The 24,232-nt window shown below is 40.0% G+C and overlaps 1 protein-coding gene across 4 annotated transcripts; it reads right to left on the reverse strand.

Annotated features, from left to right (window-relative positions):
• Nucleotides 1-483: 483 nt before the first annotated feature.
• On the reverse strand, nucleotides 484-21,395 carry git2b (G protein-coupled receptor kinase interacting ArfGAP 2b). 4 transcript variants are annotated; one of them, XM_077237902.1, is made up of 20 exons: nucleotides 21,192-21,395; nucleotides 19,496-19,629; nucleotides 18,702-18,814; nucleotides 18,512-18,617; nucleotides 18,267-18,353; nucleotides 17,457-17,587; nucleotides 15,132-15,226; nucleotides 14,996-15,041; nucleotides 14,760-14,811; nucleotides 14,533-14,605; nucleotides 14,333-14,430; nucleotides 14,126-14,237; nucleotides 13,908-14,050; nucleotides 4,834-4,986; nucleotides 4,543-4,752; nucleotides 4,266-4,355; nucleotides 3,373-3,455; nucleotides 3,088-3,276; nucleotides 2,053-2,116; nucleotides 484-1,933 (listed from the first exon to the last, which is right to left on the reverse strand). In XM_077237902.1, exons 1-20 carry the CDS (start codon nucleotides 21,244-21,246, stop codon nucleotides 1,754-1,756), a joined length of 2,214 nt encoding a protein of 737 aa, XP_077094017.1. In that variant the 5' UTR covers nucleotides 21,247-21,395; the 3' UTR covers nucleotides 484-1,753. The 4 variants fall into 4 exon arrangements, with proteins under 4 accessions (XP_077094017.1, XP_077094018.1, XP_077094020.1 ...); XM_077237903.1 differs by having other exon boundaries at nucleotides 4,543-4,737; nucleotides 21,192-21,375; XM_077237905.1 differs by lacking the exon at nucleotides 4,266-4,355 and having other exon boundaries at nucleotides 4,543-4,737.
• Between the last annotated feature and the right edge of the window lie 2,837 nt (nucleotides 21,396-24,232).

Below are 24,232 nucleotides of genomic sequence, written 5' to 3' on the forward strand. Positions count from 1 at the left end.
GGGTTGTATCCCGTTATAGGCTTAAAACACTTAAAATCTTAATAGATCTTGTGGCAATTTATAAAAGAGTGCAACAGAGCAGATTAAAAGGATAGCTCAAAAAAAAAATCTTTTATCATTTACTCGCCCTCAGGTTCTTCCAAACCTGTATGAATTTCTTTCATCTGCTGAACAAGAAGATATTTTGAAGATAGGCGATGACCAAACAGTTTATACACCTCATTGACTTCTATAGTATTTTCCCCCATACATGAAAGTCATTGGAGTCCATCAACTGTTTGTTTACCCATATTCTTCAAAATATCTTCTTTTGTGGTCAGCAGAATAAATTCATACAGGTTTGAAAGAACTTGAGGGTGAGTAAAACACAACACAATTTTACATTTTTTGGGGTTAAACTATCCCTTTAAATTTTGATGTCATTCTACAGTACATGTATGCAAATAATTAATGAACATGCATTTAAAAAAGACAAGCTGTAGGTTTAGTACAATTAAAATTTATTATATTAAGTAACAAGACCGTGAAGCATCAACTGCATGATGCATATCCCACATGAAGGCCGATGTGTCCTTCCAAATTTAGCAGGTAAGTGCATGTGTACACATCCACCAGCTACCGAAGCAGGAACTGGACAAACTCACACCAGATTAGTTGCATACACAACTGACAACCAGCAGCTTACATATATAACTTGTATATAAATATAATACAATGCACTGAATAATACCAAGCGATACCACATAATACCAGAATCACTAACACAGCAGCTGGTGGCCGTTAGGCAATTGTTTGTGTTATTTGTATTATTTCAGACAAGGCAGCACATGAACACATCCTTTGGACACACAAGAGCATCCCTAAAACATCAGACAGAGTGAATTCATAGTAAAAGGATTTTGTTTTACAGTTGCCTATGAATAAACTCTGACATTCTCTGATGCCCTGGACGAATGAAAACTTTCACACACATGCCTGGGATTAAGCTGCAAAGACTGCATCTTGAAAGAAATTCAAAGGGACAATCATTTGAACTGGGTAACGATGAGGCACACATGAATAAACATGACATTTGTAAATCATAAGCAGAGGGTGATGTGTCTGCATGTGTGAGGGACTATATATTTAAGTGTATAATAAACACCCAAGCATACACACAAATGAGGTATAACAGCTCACATACTAAAGCACTCCATAGTATGCCTATAAAATCTGAATACTTAATGCAATGGCAACACCAGGACGGGTAAGGTAAGATTTTGCAGCGAGGCTAAAGGTATTTATTGCACAAGAAATGAGGCATTGTGTGTCCTGACATCTACATCACAGTCACATTTTGAGTGAGCTGGTTTTCAAGACCTAAATACTTACTACGCCAGCTGAATTTCAGCAATAATAGCCGTTTATGATTTTCAGTTTTGTCTCACTTAAACTTCGTACATGATATATTTGAAATGTGCAGGTAGGAAATGAGTAAAGGCCATGTTCTGTTTATCCACAAACAAGAGCAATACAGATATGACAAATCAGTTAATTAGCACCATGGGAAGCAAAACAAATATTAGTTTACATTATAAAACGGCACAGTAAAGCTAGGAAAAAATAATACAAATCAGGCCGCTGATTATCAAGAGTTAGTGCCCCGAAAGGTATGTTAGAGTAAACGTAAAAAAAAAAACTTTGATCAATAATACTGGACAAGATAATAGCAAAGTGTACATGGTGAAAGGCGCTCAGCTAATCGTACTGTAACTCAGTTACTGTCTTTGGTAGTCACAGTAACTAGCTGTTTAGCCGCCTTGGCAATGTCGTAGGCACACTGAATAACTTGCTGGGAATCGTGCGGTGTGACCTTTTGACATTCGCCCTGCAGACGGCTGGCACTGGAGGTCAGGAGGCGCAAGGATCCGCGAACGGTCTCGGAGGACGGCCTCTGTGATGGGAGACAATTTCAGAGCCGTATTAACCGTTTAGTGCTTGGTGTGGATGCAGGGACAATAAAAAGTTATATTCTCCACTGTGGCAAAGTTTCCTTATTGGCTCAAGGCTTACCTTAGGGAATAATGTAGCCATTTCTGTCACTGCTACAAGAATCCTCTCCGAACACAGGACAAAACTTGGACAGAGACAGACAATGAAAAATGCTTTTTTTTTTCTTCTCTGGTTAGATCAATTGTCATTTAAAATTATTATGATTAAAATATAAAATGTTATTATAAAAACTTGGGGAAGTAGAACCAAATATACTCTCCTATTCTACTCTGCTGTACATAAAAATGATTTTTTTGGTTTATTTATATATTATATATACATATATGTGTATCTTATTCATAAATCTTTTTTTTTACAATACGTGTACTGTTGTTGTCTTGTATTGCTTGTTTTGTCACCAAAACAAATTCCTTGTATGTGCAAAAATACTTTTCTGATTCTGATATGGCTCCAATCATCCACACAAAAGCTTTGGACACACTATGACCCACTTCAGCCACAAATAAAGAAAACATTAAATATCCATTTTATTTACAAATACAGGATAAAAACAAGGGTATGAAAAGCTCTTTTTCATAATTTGTGGTTCTTGATGGTAAAAAAAACAAAAAAAAACTCAAAACCACAATAACCACATGTGACTTGTTTTGCACTGTGAAAGGACAGCTAAAGAGCAGATCTGGGTGAGTGAAATGCTAACCTAAGGTATCGTTCTCCCATGACTGCATAATGATCATCACAGAGTTGAGACCGAATGCCAGCGCAAGTTGAACAACAAAGGCTCCCAGTGTTCAGAATATTGGATTCAAATGACTGTTCCTGTTACTTGTGTGAATACTGAACATACTGCATGCAGTAAACTCAGCAAAAAAGATAAAACGTAAGCCATTTGTGGATCTACACGTATCCTTCCAACATGGCCATGTGTTGTTATATCCCAGCTGTGTTGACACAATTCCATCACTTGCTTAAAAGACAAAAGAGACTGTGTCACTAGGGCTGAGCCACTGAAGTCTCCGACTGGAGAATGGGTCCTTTCACACCACTAAACCTACCCAGGCTGTCGCCACACGAAGGCCAAACAAATTTTCTTACCTCTCATGTTTATTTTCCTGTGCAGCTCTGAGTAATTCCTGGATGTTCTTAGTGATCAGCTCTGTTTTGCTGATGACGTCCTCTGTGCACGGTAGAGTCGAATCACACTCGCCCTCAGACAGGTTTTCTGATTGGACTGTACCGTCACCCAGCCAGCCACTCGCCCTGGAGAAGTTACTCAGTGTTGACCTGTGGGAAAGGTGGAAAGCATTAACCGTTAAAAAATAAATACATTCACCATTTTTTTTATTTTTTTTTCAAACAACAAAAGGTGAAATGACAAACCCGGATTCTTCCATCTCAAAGTGGTTCAGTGCATTATCATAGTCACTTTCTGGCATGCCGCTCTGGGCGTCCAAGGTGGATCCCTGTAACAGGAGTAGAGTCACAGTGAGCTTCCTGCTTAAACAAAGGATACAACCTGTTACTGACAACTGGTGCTTACTCAAAGCTTGAAGAGACAGCAAACAATCATGCTTTTGGTGTAGAATCAAAACATCAGCATAACAGAGCTGTAAAGTAAGACCAGAAACATACTTTGTGCTAGCTGTCAAATGCAGACGCTTGGCCAACACGTCGTAAATACTTAATGCGTTCTCGCATTAACAATGCAGTAACAAACCCTCGAGACTCAAGGGGGCGATAGAGTTACTTCAAACATCTGCCCTATTTAACTGCCCACCATTGTAATTCAGGTAGCTAGCTATAAACATGTTAAACTAAATTTAACTTTCTCAAACTGTTGCTCCACCAGCAACGCCAATATCATGGGTTCAATTCTCAGGGCATGCATGAACTGATAAAATGTATACCTTCAATGCAATCTAATTGACTTCTGATAAAAGCATCTGCACAAAAAAGCACGGATTGTATTCTGATACATTTCAAACGATGGGCGGCATCAAACTTGTGTAACTAGAAGCGTTTGCATTAACGTACTTGCATAGAGTATGTTTCAGGTCTGAGATATCAGAGAGCCAGTGACTGCTTCACACATCAAGCAGAGTGGTGAGAAATGTTAATGGCTGGCGTCTCTCTCTGTATATAAGGTTTAAAGTTAGTAATCCAGCTGAGAAACACGTTGTCCATTGGTTGGACAGATCTGATTCATGCACTGAATGGGGGACAGGTAGAAGATAAGCCCTTCCAACAGCCTGTTCACTGAGCAGGTACTTCACCCTTTGGGTTATCTCATCCCAGGACCAGGACAGAGTTGAGGGGAACGTGGGAAGGGAGGAGAAGGCAGTCACCGAGGGACCCTTCCCAATCTAGAAAGGGTGCAGATTATGTTTTGAGGGATTTTTTTTAAATTATGAATGCACAAAAAGAGAAGAGGGGTTATCAAATCATACCTGAAGTGATGATTCACTGGGTTACCAACTGAGTTAAAACCTAAGCAAATAACGAAACGGGAGCACCAAAACCAATTTTGGCTGTGGTTCGGTTTGTACTTACATTAGATGGCAGTGGTTGAAGAGTCAGAGTTGTGTCAGGGTGGACGGTCTCTCCTCTAGGGTGGTACTGCCTCGGACCTGAACCAGTCTCATACATCGACATGGCCCTACAGCCCCGTGGAGGTGCCCTCTGCGGGAGGTCCTGCGACCTTGCCAAACTGTTTGGAGTTTGCCATTTCAGAGTGCTGTTCTCATTCTGGAGGGAGTTTAACTGAAATGAAGACACTAATCGGAGTCAGACACTTTCAGCTACAGTAGTGATGGACTGTGGGACAGCGATCTGACCTCTTACCTTGCTTTGCATGAGTCTCAACTCCTCACTAAGATGGCAGTTGACCTTGAGGAGCTGCTGGATCTTTGCTTCAGAGGCATTGAGGGCACTTTTCACTTCCATGAACTCCTGAACGGTGATCGGGCTGTCCGACAAGTCTGAGGACTCTGAGCTCTGATAAGAGAGATCACAGTTAGTTTTGATCCCACACACTATTACGTAGACCTGTCGCGATAATAACTATATTGACTTATCACACCATATATGGAGGTGACCTCGTTCAAAATTTCAAATGATTATACATATATACAATACACATATACTCTAGATAACTTGGGCTGTCAAATAAAAATGTAAAATATTCGTTGAATAAAAAAATTAAAAAACTGCACTTTCGAATGCAAAAACCGTACATTCAAATTTTTTGTCAAGAGGCGCACAAGACATTATGATAACATAACTGACACGCTTAGTTTTTGTTAGCTTATCCAGTATACAGTGTGGTGCGGCTGCATTGTTAATTTGAAAAATGATGAAAACCCTCTCAGTTGGTGGCAAAAATCGTGCAACGACATACTTGACCATACGTGATTACGTGGCACATCAGTGAGAGCTGAGCGTGTTTTTTCATAATCTGGAAAGTCAACAAAAAGCGCTCAGCACTCGCTGCAGATCATGTTGACCGTCTGGTGTTATTGACGAACAATATGTAGTGAGTAGAAGTGATTGTTTCTGAATGGCAGTTTGCTATTTGTTTTCATTTAGTTCATTACGCTGTCTGTTGAAGCGTGTTTTCTCACGTTACTGATGCACTTACACACTTTTATGCACTTTTGTTACCCAATTTTCCTTGCATGCACATTAAGTCAATTATATTTTATTTAAGAACAATTGTTTAAAAAGTTAATACACCTTCAAAAAGTGAATGTCATTTCATTTCAATAAAAGAAGCAATGCTTGATTTACTTTATATTTGCTTATTGCGCTCACTTGCGCCCTCTTGTGGGCATAGGAGATAACAGTACTTTTTTCCTCTAACATTAAAGGGATAGTTCACCCAAAAATGAAAATTAGCCCATGATTTATTCACTCTGACGCCATCCTAGGTGTATCTGACATTCTTCTTTCAGACGAATACAATTGGGAGTTATATTAAAAAAATGTCCTGGCTCTTCCGAGCTTCATAATGACAGTGAACGACAGGCAACGTAATTTGTAAGTTGACGCCTCTCCCGGTTCAAACAAACAGGGCTGGGCAACCGCGTTCATCATTAGGTTGTGCGTAAGTTCAAGGGTTACTCTTTTGCGTACGGCCGTCTGCCTGAAGCTAGTTATTTTAGTCGATAAAGTTTTAAATATTTATTTATTTATTAACATTTATTAGAGGATCAGCCCCATGAGATGAAACATCTCGTTTTCATGGGGGTCCTCAGGATCATGTCCAAACAACATTAAACAACAACACAACAGAGTAGATACAAAATATAAGAAAAACCTTAACCATACACTCACACGCAGTCACACACACCACGCGCACCCACGCCTGCCCGCACACGCACCCAAGCTCTCACTATCCCCACCCATCACAGATAAAGTAAAGTAAATCATAGTGGTTCCCAAGCTGTGGTATGTATACCACTACACACAATTTATTTTATACCACTTTAAATAAAAACCTTTTTAAATTAAGACTCAGCATGAAGTTGCTTTGGAAGTCAAGCGTTTTACGAGGGGTATTTAGTGTAAGAAGTAGGACAACAACTGGTGTAACATATATCATAAAGTACAATGATCCCCAATATAATAGTCAAAGTTGACATCACTAAATATATACATGAATATACATAAACACAATCATATATACACACATACATGTACATAACATGACATATCAATGCTAAATCTGAAATGTTAGAAACATAGACAAGTGTTCTGAAGATGTGTTAGCAGAGCAGTTCGAAACAGAGGAAAAGACGTAAGCGAGCGAATAGATGCAGGAAGACGATTCCAGTCACGAGGGGCTCTAACACAGAAAGCATATTTCCCAATTTCTCTCTTAACTCTAGGGACAGTAAAGAAGATCTGTTCATTGTGACGAAGGTTATATTGTGAACTGTAAGGCACTAAATATTGCGATAAGTAATATGGATATTGGCATAGGCTATTGTATACCACATCAAGAGAATGTAAACAAGTAGCAGTAGTATTAAGATATATAATATCTGCATAGTCCAGTATAGGTAGCAGCAACTGAGATACTATTCTTCTCCTAACCTGAAAGTTAAAGCAGTCTATCGATTGATATAATGTTTTAAGAAGAAAATTAAGTTTGTTGTTAAGCGCGTGTATATGAGCTTTGAATGAGAGATCTTTTTCTAGCCAAACACCAAGATATTTAAATTTTTCAGTTTGCTCTAGAGTAGAAGAATCCAGAAAATGCATATTAAGATTATTCCTATCTTTCTTCTGAAAAAGCATACAATAAGATTTTGATTTATTCAGCAGGAGTCTATTAAATGACAGCCACTGCTGTACAGAATCAAAGTCATGTTGTAAGGAATAATTTATGTCAGGAATATTCAATTTGGAACAATATATAATTGTATCATCTGCATAAAGATGAATGTTACATCCTGAACAGCAGAGTGGCAAGTCATTAATAAAAATGGAGAATAACAAAGGCCCAAGCGAAGAACCCTGGGGTATGCCTTTATCTACACCTGTAAAATTCGACTGACTGCCCCTGAAGGACACACACTGGCGGCGGTGATGGAAATATGAGTTAAACCACAGAAGAGATGAACGGGAAAGGCCAATTGAATATAATTTATCCAGGAGCAGATAATGATCAACTAAATCAAATGCTTTTGTAAGATCTAAGAAGATGGCACCAGTACACATATTGTTATCAAAACTAGTAAAAAATATAATTTGTAAATTTCGAAAGAGCAGTGGTAATTGAGAAGTGTTTCCTAAAACCTGACTGGCATTGAGAAAGTAAATTGTTATCAGAAAGATAGTTCGATAATTGATCGAAGATAATTTTCTCAAAAATTTTCACAATACTATTAATTATTGAGATAGGTCTATAATTGTTCATGTTTTGGGTGTCCCCTCCTTTATACAATGGAATGACTTTGGTACATTTCCATGTCAAAGGCACTTCGTGTGTTAAAAATGACAAATTAAAGAGCTCAGCCAATGGAAAGGATAGGACATGTGAAGAAAGTTTAATAAACTTACCCTCAATGCCGTCAGGGCCAGGTCCACTGCTAGAGGATAGCTTGCTAATGGCCAACTGGACATCAGCTGAGCTAGTCTGACGAAATGTGAAAGAACTAACGCAGGGCTGAGAATGAACAGTCGGCTCTGGGTGAAAGAGCGATGACTGTACCTGCGGTGTTTGTGGAAAATGCAAACTAAAAGCATTTGAGATCACTGCTGGATCATTAACAGTTTCATTATTAATTGTCATGTTACTCCTGGTAGTATTAGATTTGTCAAGTAAGGTATTCATTTTTTTCCAAAATTGTTTAGTATTATTGAAATCATTTGACAAACTATTTCTATAGTAATTGGCTTTAGCATTTCTTGTTTGAGTGGTGCACGTGTTTCGTAGCCGTTTGTATTCCTCCCAATCACTTGGAAGTTTTGTAGATTTGTGTTTATTCCATGCCCTATCCCTCTGCTTAAACAGACTGATAAGTTCCCCATTTACCCAGGGTAGATGATGACCTTTGACCTTAATAGTTGTCCATGGGGCATGCTTATCAATAACTTGCACAAATTCTGTATAAAAGAAATTCCAGGCAGCTTCCGCATCAGGAATTAGGCTAAGTCTATTCCAATTTATCCTTCTCACATAATTTATAAAAAAATCACTGTTAAATAATTTCATGTCACGGATCCTAATTAATTTCGGAGAAAGATGGGGAATTGAAATTTTCCAAATGCAATATATGATAGAATGGTCGCTAAAACAATCCAAAAGAACACCAGATTTTATTATTCTGTTGGGATGTGTGACTAAAATCCAGTCGAGATGAGATTTGCAACTTGGACTGATTCTTGTAGTCTCTTTAAAAATTTGTGTAAAATTTAAACCATTGAACATGTCACGTTCCATGAGAGTACCAGGATCAGTCCAGTTTAAATTGAAATCCCCCAGCAGCATAATTTCTGATGAGTCACCAAACGATGAAACAGTGGCTAGGATGTTTCGAACAGACTCTAGATTGGAAGATGTAGGTGGCCGATATATATTGCCAATTATTAATTGTTTATTTTCATGAAGAATAACCTTAAAGATACCTTCAAAAAGCTCAGGCATCACTTTAGGAGTAATTAATTGTGATTTCAAATTTGATGAAATGTAAGTGGCGACCCCACCTCCCCTGGATCCTCTATCTTGCCTATATATGATGTAGTTGTCCAGTTTAACATTGGAGTCTGCTATATTTTCATTTAGCCAGGTTTCAGATAATGTTATAATATTGGGATTATTATAAACAAGCCATGCCCTTAGTTTATCAATTTTAGGAACTAAACTGCGAATGTTTAAATGAATTACATTAAGACCTTTACCCATAAATTACAGTTTAAAAAGCTAATTCCCAAAATAGAACCAACTGGACATGTCTGATCTACCATAATGATAGTGATTGGGGTAAGGTAAATATGAGAGCCTTATTATTATATTACTTTATTATATAATAAAAAGAAATTATATTACTTTATTATATTTTGCTAGATAAATAAAGGAAATCCACAACGTATTTCTTTTTTACAAGTTAAATCTCAGAGCGATAGAACAACAAAACAGCGTACTATTACCAACTAAGAAATTGGCAAGCCTCCAAGCCGTAAAAAGGCAGATAATTATTCAAAAAATCAAAATCAGGTAGTGTCTGTAAACGTCTCTTAGCGCGTCATACTGTGCATTCGGGAAGTAAAAAAAACTAACATGAGTCATGACAACAGTCATGGCAAAATTGAAATCACATCCTCCGAGTTGAGTGAATCAAAGGAATCGATAAATTTGGACGCCTCACTAGGCTCAGTAAACAGGTTTTGGTCGGATCCTCTTGTCAACTTGATGGTGGCTGGATATAACAGGAAAGCTTGAAATCCCAAGGTGCGAGCCCTATTAATTATAGGGACGGACGTCTGCGCCGAGCGGTGGCATCGCTGTAGTCTGCAGCAAAGCGAATTACTTGGCAAAATGTCGCAGTTTTTCACCCATTTGAAATATCTTTAGTTAAAGTTTCAATGCATTTTTACGTGGGTACAGAATAGATGTTGCGCACGCGTGATGTCTGTGTGCGGTCTGTCAGAAACATGGCGAAAGATAAGCACCACTCCTGCCCTCTCACATAAGCGCCCAGGTTTTCATTGGGCAGTATGGCAAACTTATTAATGCGTTTAACATGATTGAATGACACAACAAAAAATATGATATGCTCGATGGTACTAAAAAGAATTATTAAAAGCGCAGTATACCGTGAAAGAGAACTAATTTCAGCCAGTCGAGTGACAGTCTGTCTCTGACTGCAAGTTTGCGTGTGTGTGTGTGTGTGTGTGTGTGTGTGACTGACTGAATGACTGACTGCGTGTCACCGCCTGTCGGCCTAGTTAGAATATTGAATTCTCTTTATAGCGCTTGAACAAATACACATAGCTACAATTACTTCAAAATATTCATCTTGGCAAGTATTTACGTAAAACAATCAGTAATAACTGATTGGGACGTTTGTCATTACTGTAGTAGGTCTTAAAGTGATAGTAACCTAATTTACCTGCTGTTGTTAATGTTAATCAAGCAACAACAAAAGGCTACAGCACAATTTAAAAAAAAGAATTTGATTAGACCAAATAAACAAGCTTTATGCATTTTTTTGTGATTTGTGTCATGTATGACTATTGTGCATCTGACATAATACTATTATGGTAAATGTGATGTCCTAATTATAAAATATAAAAATCGCAAATTTTTTCAAAAATTTCTGGAAATTACCACCACAAAATCAGTCATTTTGATCGCAAAAATGACATTAAAAAAATAGTGAAATCCTGGAGGAACTGACCAGTGACTTCCTTGCAAATCCTAATGGCGCTTTTCCACTGCGTGGTACGGCTCGGTACGGCTCAGTACGGTTCGGCTCGGTGCGGCACGGTTCGGCTCACTTTTCCACTGCATGGTACAACTCGGCGCGGCGTTGCACGGCTCGGTTCGCTTTAGCTCGGTTGCTTTTCCACTGCAGTTAGTACCGCTTCAAAGTGTGTGGGATTATGACTGATCGTTATAGTTTATCCGCTCCTCGGCAACCAACAAGAGGAACGTCTGCGCTTCTCGTCCACTGACCACGATTCAGCCATTTCGTTTTTGGAAGTTTTTTTTCTTCAAGCAAGTAGTTTTAAAACCGGTGCTACAGCGATGGCTGTTATTGGTTATTTAAATCCAGCGGGTTTGATGTCTCACAAATACAATGACGCTGGTAGTGACGATTCTGTCTGTCTGACCAATCAGTGATCTGCAGTGTTTTCAAGTCACATTTTAGTATCGGTACGGTACGCTTGGAACCTCAACAGACCAGGTACCATTTAAAGCGAGCCGAAGCGAGCCGTACCGTACCGTACCATGCAGTGGAAAAGCGTCACAAGTGAGCCGTACCGAGCCGAACCGAACCGTACCATGCAGTGGAAAAGCGCCATAAGATCCTATCTCTGTCATTGAAGCGAAGAGGGTTACACCCTCACCAGAGGGTTACCAGAGGTTAACTTTAGCCTAAGGAACATAAATTGTGATTAAAAATATATGCTCACTCACATCATGACGATCGTTTTCAAAACTCGTAATTCCAACTCCTGACTCGCTACAGTAGTTTTGACGGAACCAGATGCTTTTATACCAGGGGCTGCCAAGGGCGTGGTGAGCTCGCACCAAGGGCGTGACAGAGTTCCGTCACAGAGTACCCTACGTCACAGAGTACCCTACGTCACAGAGTACCCTACGTCACAGAGTACCCTACGTCACAGAGTACCCTACGTCACAGAGTACCCTACGTCACAGAGTACCCTACGTCACAGAGTACCCTACGTCACAGAGACCCCTACGTCACAGAGTACCCTACGTCACAGAGACCCCTACGTCACAGAGTACCCCTACGTCACAGAGTACCCTACGTCACAGAGTACCCTACGTCACAGAGTACCCTACGTCACAGAGTACCCTACGTCACAGAGTACCCTACGTCACAGAGTACCCTACGTCACAGAGTACCCTACGTCACAGAGACCCCTACGTCACAGAGTACCCCTACGTCACAGAGTCCCCTACGTCACAGAGTACCCCTACGTCACAGAGTCCCCTACGTCACAGACTACCCTACGTCACAGAGTCCCCTACGTCACAGAGTCCCCTACGTCACAGAGTCCCCTACGTCACAGAGTCCCCTACGTCACAGAGTCCCCTACGTCACAGAGTACCCCTACGTCACAGAGTACCCTACGTCACAGATTACCCCTACGTCACAGAGTCCCCTACGTCACAGAGTACCCTACGGTACAGAGTCCCCTACGTCACAGAGTACCCTACGTCACAGAGTACCCCTACGTCACAGAGTACCCCTACTTCACAGAGTACCCTACGTCACAGAGTACCCTACGTCACAGATTACCCCTACGTCACAGAGTCCCCTACGTCACAGAGTCCCCTACGTCACAGAGTACCCTACGTCACAGAGTACCCTACGTCACAGAGTACCCCTACGTCACAGAGTACCCCTACTTCACATAGTACCCTACGTCACAGAGTCCCCTACGTCACAGAGTACCCTACGTCACAGAGTACCCCTACGTCACAGAGTCCCCTACGTCACAGAGTACCCTACGGTACAGAGTCCCCTACGGTACAGAGTCCCCTACGTCACAGAGTACCCCTACTTCACAGAGTACTCTACGGTACAGAGTCCCCTACGTCACAGAGTACCCCTACGTCACAGAGTACCCCTACGTCACAGAGTACCCTACGTCACAGAGTACCCTACGTCACAGAGTACCCTACGTCACAGAGTACCCTACGTCACAGAGTACCCTACGTCACAGAGTACCCCTACGTCACAGAGTACCCCTACTTCACAGAGTACCCTACGTCACAGAGTCCCCTACGTCACAGAGTACCCTACGTCACAGAGTCCCCTACGTCACAGAGTACCCTACGGTACAGGGTCCCCTACGTCACAGGGTACCCTACGTCACAGGGTACCCTACGTCACAGAGTAACCCTACGTCACAGAGTACCCCTACGTCACAGACTACCCTACGTCACAGAGTACCCTACGTCACAGAGTACCCCTACGTCACAGAGTACCCTACGTCACAGAGTACCCTACGTCACAGGGTACCCTACGTCACAGGGTACCCTACGTCACAGGGTACCCTACGTCACAGAGTACCCTACGTCACAGAGTACCCCTACGTCACAGAGTACCCCTACGTCACAGACTACCCTACGTCACAGACTACCCTACGTCACAGAGTACCCTACGTCACAGAGTACCCCTACGTCACAGAGTACCCCTACGTCACAGAGTACCCCTACGTCACAGAGTACCCCTACGTCACAGAGTACCCCTACGTCACAGAGTACCCGACGTCACAGAGTACCCCTACGTCACAGAGTACCCCTACGTCACAGAGTACCCCTACGTCACAGAGTACCCCTACGTCACAGAGTACCCTACGTCACAGAGTACCCTACGTCACAGAGTACCCTACCCTTTTTGTTATGTACTTTAAAAGTCTGACATTGTCAAACATGATTTTTTTTGCTTTTTGTTACTTGCAAAAGTTTTAATTATTTTGGATATAATTTTTTTTAGTATCTAAATATTCTTAAGAATCAAAAGTCCTCTGTTATTTTTAAGTATGTACTTGCATTATTATGCTGTTATTTTACCAATTTTAGTGGCATTAAATAGTCTTAAAATGACATCGTAATTCATTATATAATTTCAATATCGATTTCAATATCGTTATTCGCAATTATTCCTGGGACAATATTACTATTACGCACCCGGAGAAACTCAACAATTTACCTTGGTCCTCTCGTCTTTTCCAGATGTTGGTTCTTGCTCAGTATCCTCATCTGATGCTACACTGTCATAATCAGGCTGGTCCATCTCAGGACTTGCACTGCCATGACGGTTCCCGATGTCCTTCAGAATTAACTCCACATTATCTGGGAAGAAACAAAGGGTGGAAGTTGAACTTTATGCATCATGCAGTTCATGACAAACCCAAGACCTTTCATCACCTTTGACATTATCAGGAGAATTTCCTTGCTGACGGCGTTTGGCATCAGTTAAAATATCAATAACCAGCGTGGCAAACTCATGTGCATTGAACCTTGCAAGTTTCTGGCGTCCCTGCAACATAAATACCACAAACAGAGGGAAACTCAAAGATGATCAAATCAACTCAATGATTTTTAAAAGGTGTGTGCGCATCTGTGTCAATGTACCTGATTCCTAGTGGAAGAATATTCCGGGTTGACAGGGAGGAAAGGTACCACTGTGGTGTCAGTTACCAAAGTGCTGTGGTTCTGTGTTGCAAGCCAGACTACAATAGCAAAAGAATGACACCATTCAAAATGTTAGGATAAAATCAGAATTTACTTTTAGAGAAAAATGGACAGATATCAGGCTATTACGCTTCTCTAACCTGCATCTGTTTCCCTTCTGTCAACTTCATCGTACACATCCATGGCTAGTTCTTCAAACTGATGATTACTGAGCTGAAAGCACCACAGCAAGGTTATTTTGCTGTATACAGCTAATTTTAGGTGTCAAAATAGTTGTTGGAATAAAAATGTAATGAGCAACCCCAACATGCATGGAGACAAGCTAAGGTTCAGCTTTACAAAAACAGTAAACTACTGTACAACTTACAGACTGAAGCTTCTTCTTTGCTGCTTTGGCCAGTTCTGTCAAGTCAAGACTGCTGTATGTAAAATAAAATGAAGAGAGCCATTATCATCTGATCATAAATTACTCTAGGAAGACAAGCAAGAGCCATTTCCATACTTACACATTTCTTATCCATATGAAGCCAGCAATGAAAACAAATGATGCAATTAAGTATTTTAATAAACTACAGGCATGATACAAAAGAGAGCTTATCCTACCTGTCTGCTATCTGAGGAATTATAAAGTGTTGCCCGCTTTTATGATCTGAGGAGAACAAGAAGCCATTTTCTTTCCAGGATCTCAAATCTTTGAGGTACATGCTGTGCTGTCATTACAGAGATACTGATGACTGACCTGGCTTTCTTCCGCACAGATAGAACGCTAGTCTGTCTGTCAGCTCAAACTGGATCTCCACCAGTCTGTCTGCGAGCTCCAGGTGTCCTGCCTGCCTATAGTGAGACATAACAGATAACAGAACATAAAACATCACTGAAAATTATTAATCTTTGTACTGATTAGGGCTGGGTATCGTAACACAATTTTCGATACCGATACCTTGACTTCGATACCGGTTCCTGAACGATACTTTTTTCAATACCAATTTCATGAAACCAGTTTTAACAATATAACATTACCTTAAAAAAACTTTTATTTTTTCAGTTTGTTGACTTTTTTGCACTCATATTTTGAGTCTGTAAAAAAGCACCAATGATAAAGTTTTCTATGTTTCCGAATCATTTAACAACATGTATTCTTTACTTCAATGAGCTCATTGTTTCTGCCTTAATGCATTGTTTAACAATGAAACTTAATGAAAATTAATTGAAACAAGGAGATATTTTAATTGTTTATTAATAAACAAGTGTTTACTGAGTGTATTGGCTGCAAAGAGTAATATATGGCGATGCTGACTCGTCATCTGCAGTACTGAACGCGCACGCGCGCCTATATGGATTAGGGCAGTGGTTCTCAAACTTTTTCGGTCATACCCCTCGTTGAACAAGGGTGAGTTTTCAAGCCCCACCGGCCCCATCGCCCCAACACAATGCTAATGAAATGCGCAACAAGCTTAAAATGTTCCAATTTATTGAAGTAACAAGTAGTATCAGTATAGTAACAAGTTGTATCTAAATACAAACTAACTATCTACGTCAAATAACAGCAAGTTCAAAAATAAAGAAAATAAAAGTGCAGCTGTGTCATAACTTGCATGAAATTCAAAAACAGAGAAAACAAAAGTGCAGTTGTCAATTTGTATCAAGTTCAAAAATAGAAAAGAAATAAAAGTGCCACTCGTCATAGCATCAGCACTCCCTGGTTGGGGGCTGTGGACTAACATAATATACTACTTAAAAACATGAAATAAAAAAACATTATATATTACACATTAAAATAGACATGACATACTGTGTTTGATATGGGATTAAAATGATGGGCAGTGTAAACTAATGATTAAATATTTTAATATTCCTTTGTTCCGATCAGAGCATGTGAGCGGAGAACGCATTTCTGAATATTCCTCCGCTCGCTCATTCCGCTCAGTGTCGCTCAACACAGAATGGCGGCTGGTTCGAAAATATGTGGAATAAGGGCTCTCTCCGACTAAAGTTCTTTTCTAGTCGACTAATAGTTCATTTAAGCCATTAGTGGACAAATCGCCTCTTTATATTGATTGAATTACTTAAATAGGCTATACAGGATAATGAGCGTTATATTGCTGCACTCAAGCGCACGCATAAAGCTTGCCACAAAGAAGCGGCAAAAGTAATGATTATGAATCAGGGTTTCCGTTGTCTGGTAATTACCGGACATTGGCCGGGAAAAAAATAATGTTAAATCTCTCCGATCAAATTGTCCGATCAAAATTGCCTAATAATCCCGCCCCCCTAACACAATCTGAATTTGAGAATAAGCCTAAAATGTATAAAGCAAAAATACACCGACCTCTTGCAATGTTATAAAGGAACAGGATCTACCGTTTGAATGTTATTAAACATCGCATGCTGCATTTCAAATAAAGCGCACGCCTAAGAGCCTGTTCACATATCGCATCTTTCGCGCGCTCAAGTTTGTTATTTCAAACGTAGGCGCGCGGTATGCACGCTCATAATGGAAGCATGATTGTCATTTATTAAGTTACATAGCCTTCCTCCAGTTTTCCTCAACTTGACTAATTAAGAGGCGATATTTGACCGGCATATCATCAAAATGTCCGTCCTCCAGTTCTTGCAGTCGAAGACGGATAAACTTTCTACTCTCGAGAGTATTCTGTGCGCTTTTAAGTGCCTTATCAGATTTATCGTGTCGCCGGTCTTGCCAGCAATTATCTTGTCGAAAATATTGGATTGCGTGCTTCTGGCATCGAGTCTGGTACATAGGTACACTTTTGATCATTTCCACATATTTTCTATCTATCTGGGCTGTGAGGCGCGCACGCGCACACACACACACACACACACACACACCTGTAAACTAGTGTTTTTCCGCCACAGTCGTGCTGCATGCTTATTGTTTCACTGACGTTGACGAGATTAACCACTTAGGTACAGAAATTTGGTACAGAAAAACAAGACACGTTTCGATACTCGGTAGTATCGAGACAATTCGGTCGGTACCTAAAAAGTACCGAACTCGGTACCCAGCCCTAGTACTGATCCCTCAAATCTGCATCTGTCTCACCGGGCGTAGTCAACAGGAGTCTTCCCAGAACTGTCTTGTGCTCCGGGATCGGCTCCATAAACAGTAAGCAGCTCTGCCTGTAGCAGCTGACCAGCTTTAGCTGCCACATGTAATGGAGTATTTCCTTTCTCCTGAAGAAAACAAATGACATTCATTAGAGTAATTCAGTCAGAGACAATAAAGCTTAACCCTGCTATGGAATAAATAGCAAAGAAAGCTAAATAATGATATCTTATTCCACTTTAGCGGTGGATAGCAATGAAGGCATCCACGTATACTGCCATGCAAAACACAGTATTTACATATTTTGTCAAAATTAGGATCTGATATCAGTGGGCCAGATTTCCTAACAGCTTGCTCCAGCGCAAAACCTCTTTTGGCGTTAAAAAAAACTACTGTCAGGATTTACTAAAGACACGCAGTGAAAAGTTAGTGCTGAAAAGGTGTGGACAGTCATTTTTCTGGCTGAGCTTATTGCATATGCATTTATATGAGTTTCCCTTTCAGACACAAGATTTATGGGAGGAGAGTATTTAAATGAATCATGCAAGGTGATTAACTAAGGTTTGAGCTAGTCAATTTACTGTTATTTGCACCATTAATTACCACCCAAAAAAACATGTCTTAATTAAACCAGACGCTAATTTCCACTGCTCTTGGTAGATTGCAATGGTCATTATGGAAATGATCCGGCTGCGTCGGTGTTCTTTAATTTGCACGTCATGAGTAGACAACTATTTTTATAATACATAAACTAGAACGTTAGCATTTTAAAAATTTAGCAATATCCTTATGGTCTTTGAAACTTACTGGATGGAAAAAGTTAGCCTGTGCTCCCAGCGACAACAGCCTCAGACACGTTTCCAAATTGCCAGTTCTCACACTAGAGTGAAGTTGCTAAAAAACAAGAAGAGTGAATCCATGGTTTATTTTGTGGTTTCGGTCTCAAGACCTCTGAAGACCACATCAGATGTAGATCTTAAATAGGCCCCATTTTCATCTCAGAGATTATTGCCCAGTCCAGTTCGTTCATTTCTATTAAGCAACATTCTTACCTTGCTGAGGTCTTTGGCAGTGACACTATCATCTTCTCTACATGGCATTCGATGAACAAACGCCAACATTTGATATTTAGCCTTTATGAAATCTGTTTTGTTAGGGCTGAGAGAGAAGTAAATGATTAAGGGAGCATGTTTAAGCTGAGAGACTCGCTTGGCTCTGAATGACATGATATATGGGACTCACTGGACTTTGTCCTGAGGATTGGCTTTGCGTTTTCCACTCATGATGGAAGATGGATCCAGAAGGCTGTGTTCCCAGATTGAATTTGCTCCATTATTGTACAGGGACTTCACCATCTATTGATAAACAACAAACCATTCACCTCAACTTTCATTAACTTTCACTTGAGACAAGAAATGAACACGCATAAAATGCTGCAATGGTGTTCCTGTGACTCCAATGTCACATGAGCAGTGTCGAGACACTTCAATGAAAAAAAAGAACAAGAAAATAAAATACTACGGAAGTCATTGGGGCCATCAACCGTCTGGTTACTGACATTCTTCAAAATATCTTTTGTGTTCAACAGAAGAAATAAATTCATACAGGTTAGTAACAATTTGAGGGCGAGTAAATGATGACAAAATAATTTTTTGGGGAAACTCATCCTTTAAGCATAAACCAGTGAGTTACATTAATGATTAGGTTTTGACATCACTACTGGGCAATAATCAGATTTTTTAACAAAGTAATGTAAACACGGTTTACTTGCATTACCAGGTTATTAGTTTGCATGTAAACCAAGAGGTTGATTCAAGAATCAGATTTTTGGGAGTTATCGGCGTATTGGTGTACATGTAAACATGCCCATTGTCTTGCGTGTGGTGAAGAAGGCCGACGAGAGAAAATATGCAGACCACTTCATTCTATTTCTGTTTGAGGAACTGAGATACAATGCCTCATTTCCTTTTAATGAACCTCAGGAAACATGCGAAGCAAAGCGGCTCCACATTAGCGCTTGCAGAATGAGTCTTCACCTGTAGCTGTGAGGAGGGCCAAAAAGATTGGGTCAGGTGCCGGACCTGAGAGCTGTGGCGGCCCAGACCTCTGTGAATACTGCAGCATTCATCGCAGATCAGAACTCCACGATTGATCGAGGCCCAACGAGGATCTAAGAATGAGAAAAGAAAAGTTGTGACTTAAGTATTGCAAATCCCTCTCAAAAGGCAGATCTCGACATTATACTTTCTTCCTCCTAACCCACCTACTGCCACAAACCTGTATAAAGGCTTATTCACACCAAGAACGATAACTAAAGATAACTATATTAGTGTCCACACCAGCGGACGATATCGTTCTGTTTATTCTACGCGCGTGCTTGTCTGCCGCTTTAAATACTCAAGCTCGTTATAGCAGGATTGATTCTGATTGGCTGTCAATGCTTTTATCATCCATCAGCTGGATAAAATCGTTCTGAAAGTGGTTTCAGCTATATCGCTTCTCTGTGCCGTTATCGTTATAGCTGTGGTGTTTACTCTGCTATTCTTTAATAACGAGAATGATTTTTAGAACTATATCTTTATCGTTTTCTTTATAGTTATCGTTCTTGGTGTGAACGGGCCTTAACGCTGCTGAACATGTGACGCCTTTGTACAAATGGCCAGATGTTTCCATGGAAGATGCTCTCAAGATCATTTTCGAATAATGCAGGAGAACATGCTCATCAGAATTTAAGTTCTACTGTCATTGAAGCAAAGGAGGAACAATAACTTATTTAATGGATTGTCAACACAAAAAAAAACATTTTCAGGTGAACAACTAACAGCATTTTAAACTTAATAGTCAGATACATTCAAAATAGTAAATTAATGTACATAATTTAGACCAGTTGGATCACAAAACAACAGTACATAAATATAATAGCCTAAATAATAATATTAGATTATATAATATCATATACCTAAATATAATATCGAATTGATGTGTATTTTTGCTGTAGATTGATTATTTTTTATAGTTATTCTTGTGTCAAAATATACTAATAAAACCAAAACAAATAACCAGTTCTGAATATTGATTACCGGAACACTTACAAATAAAAATAATGTGTAGATATTGGCTATAAAAAACAACAACAAATATATAAAATTAAGAATAAATAAATGAATAAACACTTATTATAGATTACAATTATTAAATAATGCCACTGCTTTTAACATACATTGGTCTATCTCTAACGTTACATTTTATGACATTTTTGGAGGGGGCGCGGGAGAGTTATTTAAGTTCAGTGTTTTATTATAATAAAGAACATAAACCGTTATGATAACAGAAACTAGGAATTCCGTTGGAAACTATGGTTATTAGTGCTATATAGTTGTTCGGTCTTCCCTGCTTAATGAATTAAAGATGCGTCTTTACCTCCAAGTAAAAAAAAACTGGGAAACTACAGTTTATTGGTTGATCTGAAGGTAAAATTAGTTTTTAAAAACGAGGGCCTGACCATCATCAGTTTCCCAATGGGAATATCGGGACTGTCCTTTAACCGCGCTATGTTTTATTCAGAAACCAGTATCCGCGTAATCCGTGAGTATTATTACTGTGTTGGCTAAGGCTTGAGAATAATCTCAATTAAATAATTCAGTTTATAAACATCTGTCTGAATAAAACCCTACAAGATCTCATATGCACTGTCTGTTTGCGTTTGTTTCGTGTTTGTTTTGTTTGTCTTACCGGTGGAGCTGCAGTCTGCGCAGACCTCTCTGTTTCGCGCCCTAATGGACATCATGCAGCGGCTTTACACGACAATCTCACGTTAAAACATTAATGTGCTTTACACATTAATGAGGGAGAGAGGCAGATGTGGGGAGGACGTGTTTTCCCTTGTTCCTCCTTATTTGACGCCTTTTTTACTTCCTGGAAGAGGAGGAGATCAGCAATCCTGGGCGGGCGTTCTTCAAGATGACACCGCGACGCGACCGAACGCGCCAATTATCAACTGACCAATAGCGTGCTGGTTCGTCGCGTCGTGTTACTTCTCGTTTTACCTTCATGAGAGTACTTTAACAATATAAACACAAACGAGAGAAAAGGAGAAGAAATGACATTTCAAATTTCTGGAGGATTTGTCACTTTTTGTGGGTTTATCCCCTGGTTAATGTCTTACCCTAAAGATAAACATGCAAAACTCCCCACCAACACTGTTAACCCAGGGGCAAAATTAGCTTTGCCACCCCAGATGACAGCTCGGATACTCATGTAATGTACAAACGATTTTCGGTTGGTTAGGGGCGTCGGCTTACATACGATACAAAAAAAAAGTTTATCTTATTCAATCGATAAGGTCACGCTGATCTATAATTCTCAATAGTTTTAGATTTAAGTCTGATGCCTTTATTATGTAGATAAAGTGCATTTCTGCCCCCAGTGCCGCTGCTATAGCCATTTTGGTGCCCTAAGCATTAATGATGCCCAACCCCCCCCCAACCCCCAAATTTAGCCAGTTTAACTTTTTATTACCAAACATACAAGGGCGTAACTTTGGGTCTACCATTGGGGGGGGGGGGGGGGGGGGGGGCTTAATTATTAATTTATTAAATTATTGAAGAATTTTCTTGTGTAAAAGGTAACAAGCCTAACTGGCAGTCCAGGATAAGAAATAGCAGTTCAAGAAAATAAACTAAATAGTAGGAACAAAGAAATTAAAGCAGCATAGCCTACAAGTGCAAACGGAAATGTAATGTGTGAAGATACTGGAATGGAAATAAATGTAACCACCTTCTACATACTTTTGAAGACATTTTTTTTGTAACATCACATTTTAAAAACTTAACATCAAATAACAACATTAAAAACTTTCAAATAGAGAAAATGAAAGTGCAATTATATTATCACTTTGCATGAAAGAAGACTCAAAGGTAGATAAAAAAAAATGTGTTTGCATTTAGCCTCTGATAACATCAAATTCAGAAACTGAGAAAATACAAGTGTGGACTAACGTTAGTTGTGCTTTGATTCATTTAGTCACTTTGCAAACTCCATGCAAAAAGAACAAGAAATAAATAATAATAATAATCTCAAATTGAGCCGGAGGTGGTAAATTCCTAATAATGTAGGCCTACGTATTTTCTTTAGGTATTTTAATAAGATACCTAAAATACGTTGCGCATACAGCTCAACTAACGCGATCGTTGGTGTTTGAACAACAAAACACATCCACTTGCACATATTTTACAATCGGAATATCAGATATATCCTGCTATAGCTAACAAATTTGTGAAACTTTTAATAAAAAAGGAAATAAAAGCAGATCGTCAGTCATTAAGCTATTGTGGCTGCGGTGTGACAAGCAATGAATGACGCGTCTCCATGGGAACCATTAAGTGATACTACGATCAATAACGGTCGCCTTGAAAAACTTTTAAACTTACGTGTGAAATGGTTATGTAAGGCTTACATTTAAATGTATCTTTGTTTTGTTTTGAGTGTATGGTCAATAAATAAAGGAATTAAAAAGATGGGCACAAAACCTGTTTGTCGCGCCCCACTTGTCATGTTTCTATTCCCCACCAGTGGGCCGTGCTCATACGAGTCTGTGACGTAGGTTCTAGACGTAGAGTCTGTGTTCGTTTTCTTTAGAAAGATAGTATTATATTTTAAATAATCTGTACCCCCCCCCCCCCCCCCCCACCGCACCGACTACTTGGTATTACCCAACCCGCTTTCTCTACCAAGTTTGTTCACTATTTTGCGCCGTCGCTGGGATGAATGGTTGGAGAGAGCTGACGGTGCATGCTAACGGTGAAGATGAAAAGATGAAAAGGACACTGAAAGGCTGCCAGACAACGATTTTTCATTGTTGGTTAACACCAGCCAAAAAGAGGAAAAATCCTGACCAAACGGAGGTACCCCATTGCAAAGTTAGCTCAGCGTTTCTCAAACGAGCACATACGTCATACGTCGGCGGGGTAGGGGGGTACAGATTATTTAAAATATAATACTATCTTTCTTGCTGGCAAATGAATTTAATAAAGAAAACGAACAAAAGTATTCATTCGGAATATTTCATATTTATTTATTCTACTGTCAAACTTCGTCAGGCACCGTGCAATCCAACGGACCACTGAACTTGGGAAGTTGAGTGTGTTTGGGGGGAGGGGCGGTGGCGGCACCATCGTTACTTTCTAGAGCAATGAAGTACTCTTGTTCTGCCTGTTTTGTTATATACATCCCTAAAAAGTGCCTAATAATATTTCTATACTGAAATAATATCGGCATTATAATTATTATGACAGTGATATGATGATTGATTTTTCATTAGGCTATTTTTGATGCTCCTTCAGCACTTGGTGCCCTACACACAGCGCGTGATGCGCGTGGTGGGAGCGGCGGCACTGTCTGCCCCTGCAGCAGGCTAGTGTAAAAGGCAGGTCGGTATAAATCCATAGCACGGGTGACGGAGCTGCAGTGACTGGAGTGTCGGACTCGTCTCGGAGGAAGAACGTCTCGGTTACTTACGTAACCTCGGCTCCCTGAGAAGAGGGAACGAGTATTGCGTAAGGCTAGCTTACGTTTTGGGAAAACTCCTTTTCTCGAGAATATTGAAGCAAAAAATTTTAAAACGCAGTGCAGCTGCACAGCAGACACAGATGAGCGGCTAGCACGGTCATATAGTGGCCCATTCAGCCAAAGGAATTCAGGTTAAGTCGACTGAAGCGATCCCCTGATCAAAGCACAATAGCACGGCGGGTTACGCAATACTCATTCCCTCTTCT

This window comes from Siphateles boraxobius, unplaced genomic scaffold, assembly GCF_051911475.1.
Source record: "Siphateles boraxobius isolate OS27281-9 unplaced genomic scaffold, OSU_SipBor_1 210, whole genome shotgun sequence".
Lineage (NCBI taxonomy): Eukaryota > Metazoa > Chordata > Actinopteri > Cypriniformes > Leuciscidae > Siphateles > Siphateles boraxobius.

Excerpts from the sequence above, each read along its gene's own strand:
- git2b (XM_077237902.1), bottom strand. The coding sequence starts at position 21,246 with ATGATGTCCATTAGGGCGCGAAACAGAGAGGTCTGCGCAGACTGCAGC. Across the intron at positions 17,588-18,266 it reads AGGCTAACTTTTTCCATCCA|GAGAAAGGAAATACTCCATT; the intron begins GTAAGTTTCAAA and ends TGTTTTCTTCAG. Across the intron at positions 15,042-15,131 it reads TCTGTGCGGAAGAAAGCCAG|ATCATAAAAGCGGGCAACAC; the intron begins GTCAGTCATCAG and ends TGTTCTCCTCAG.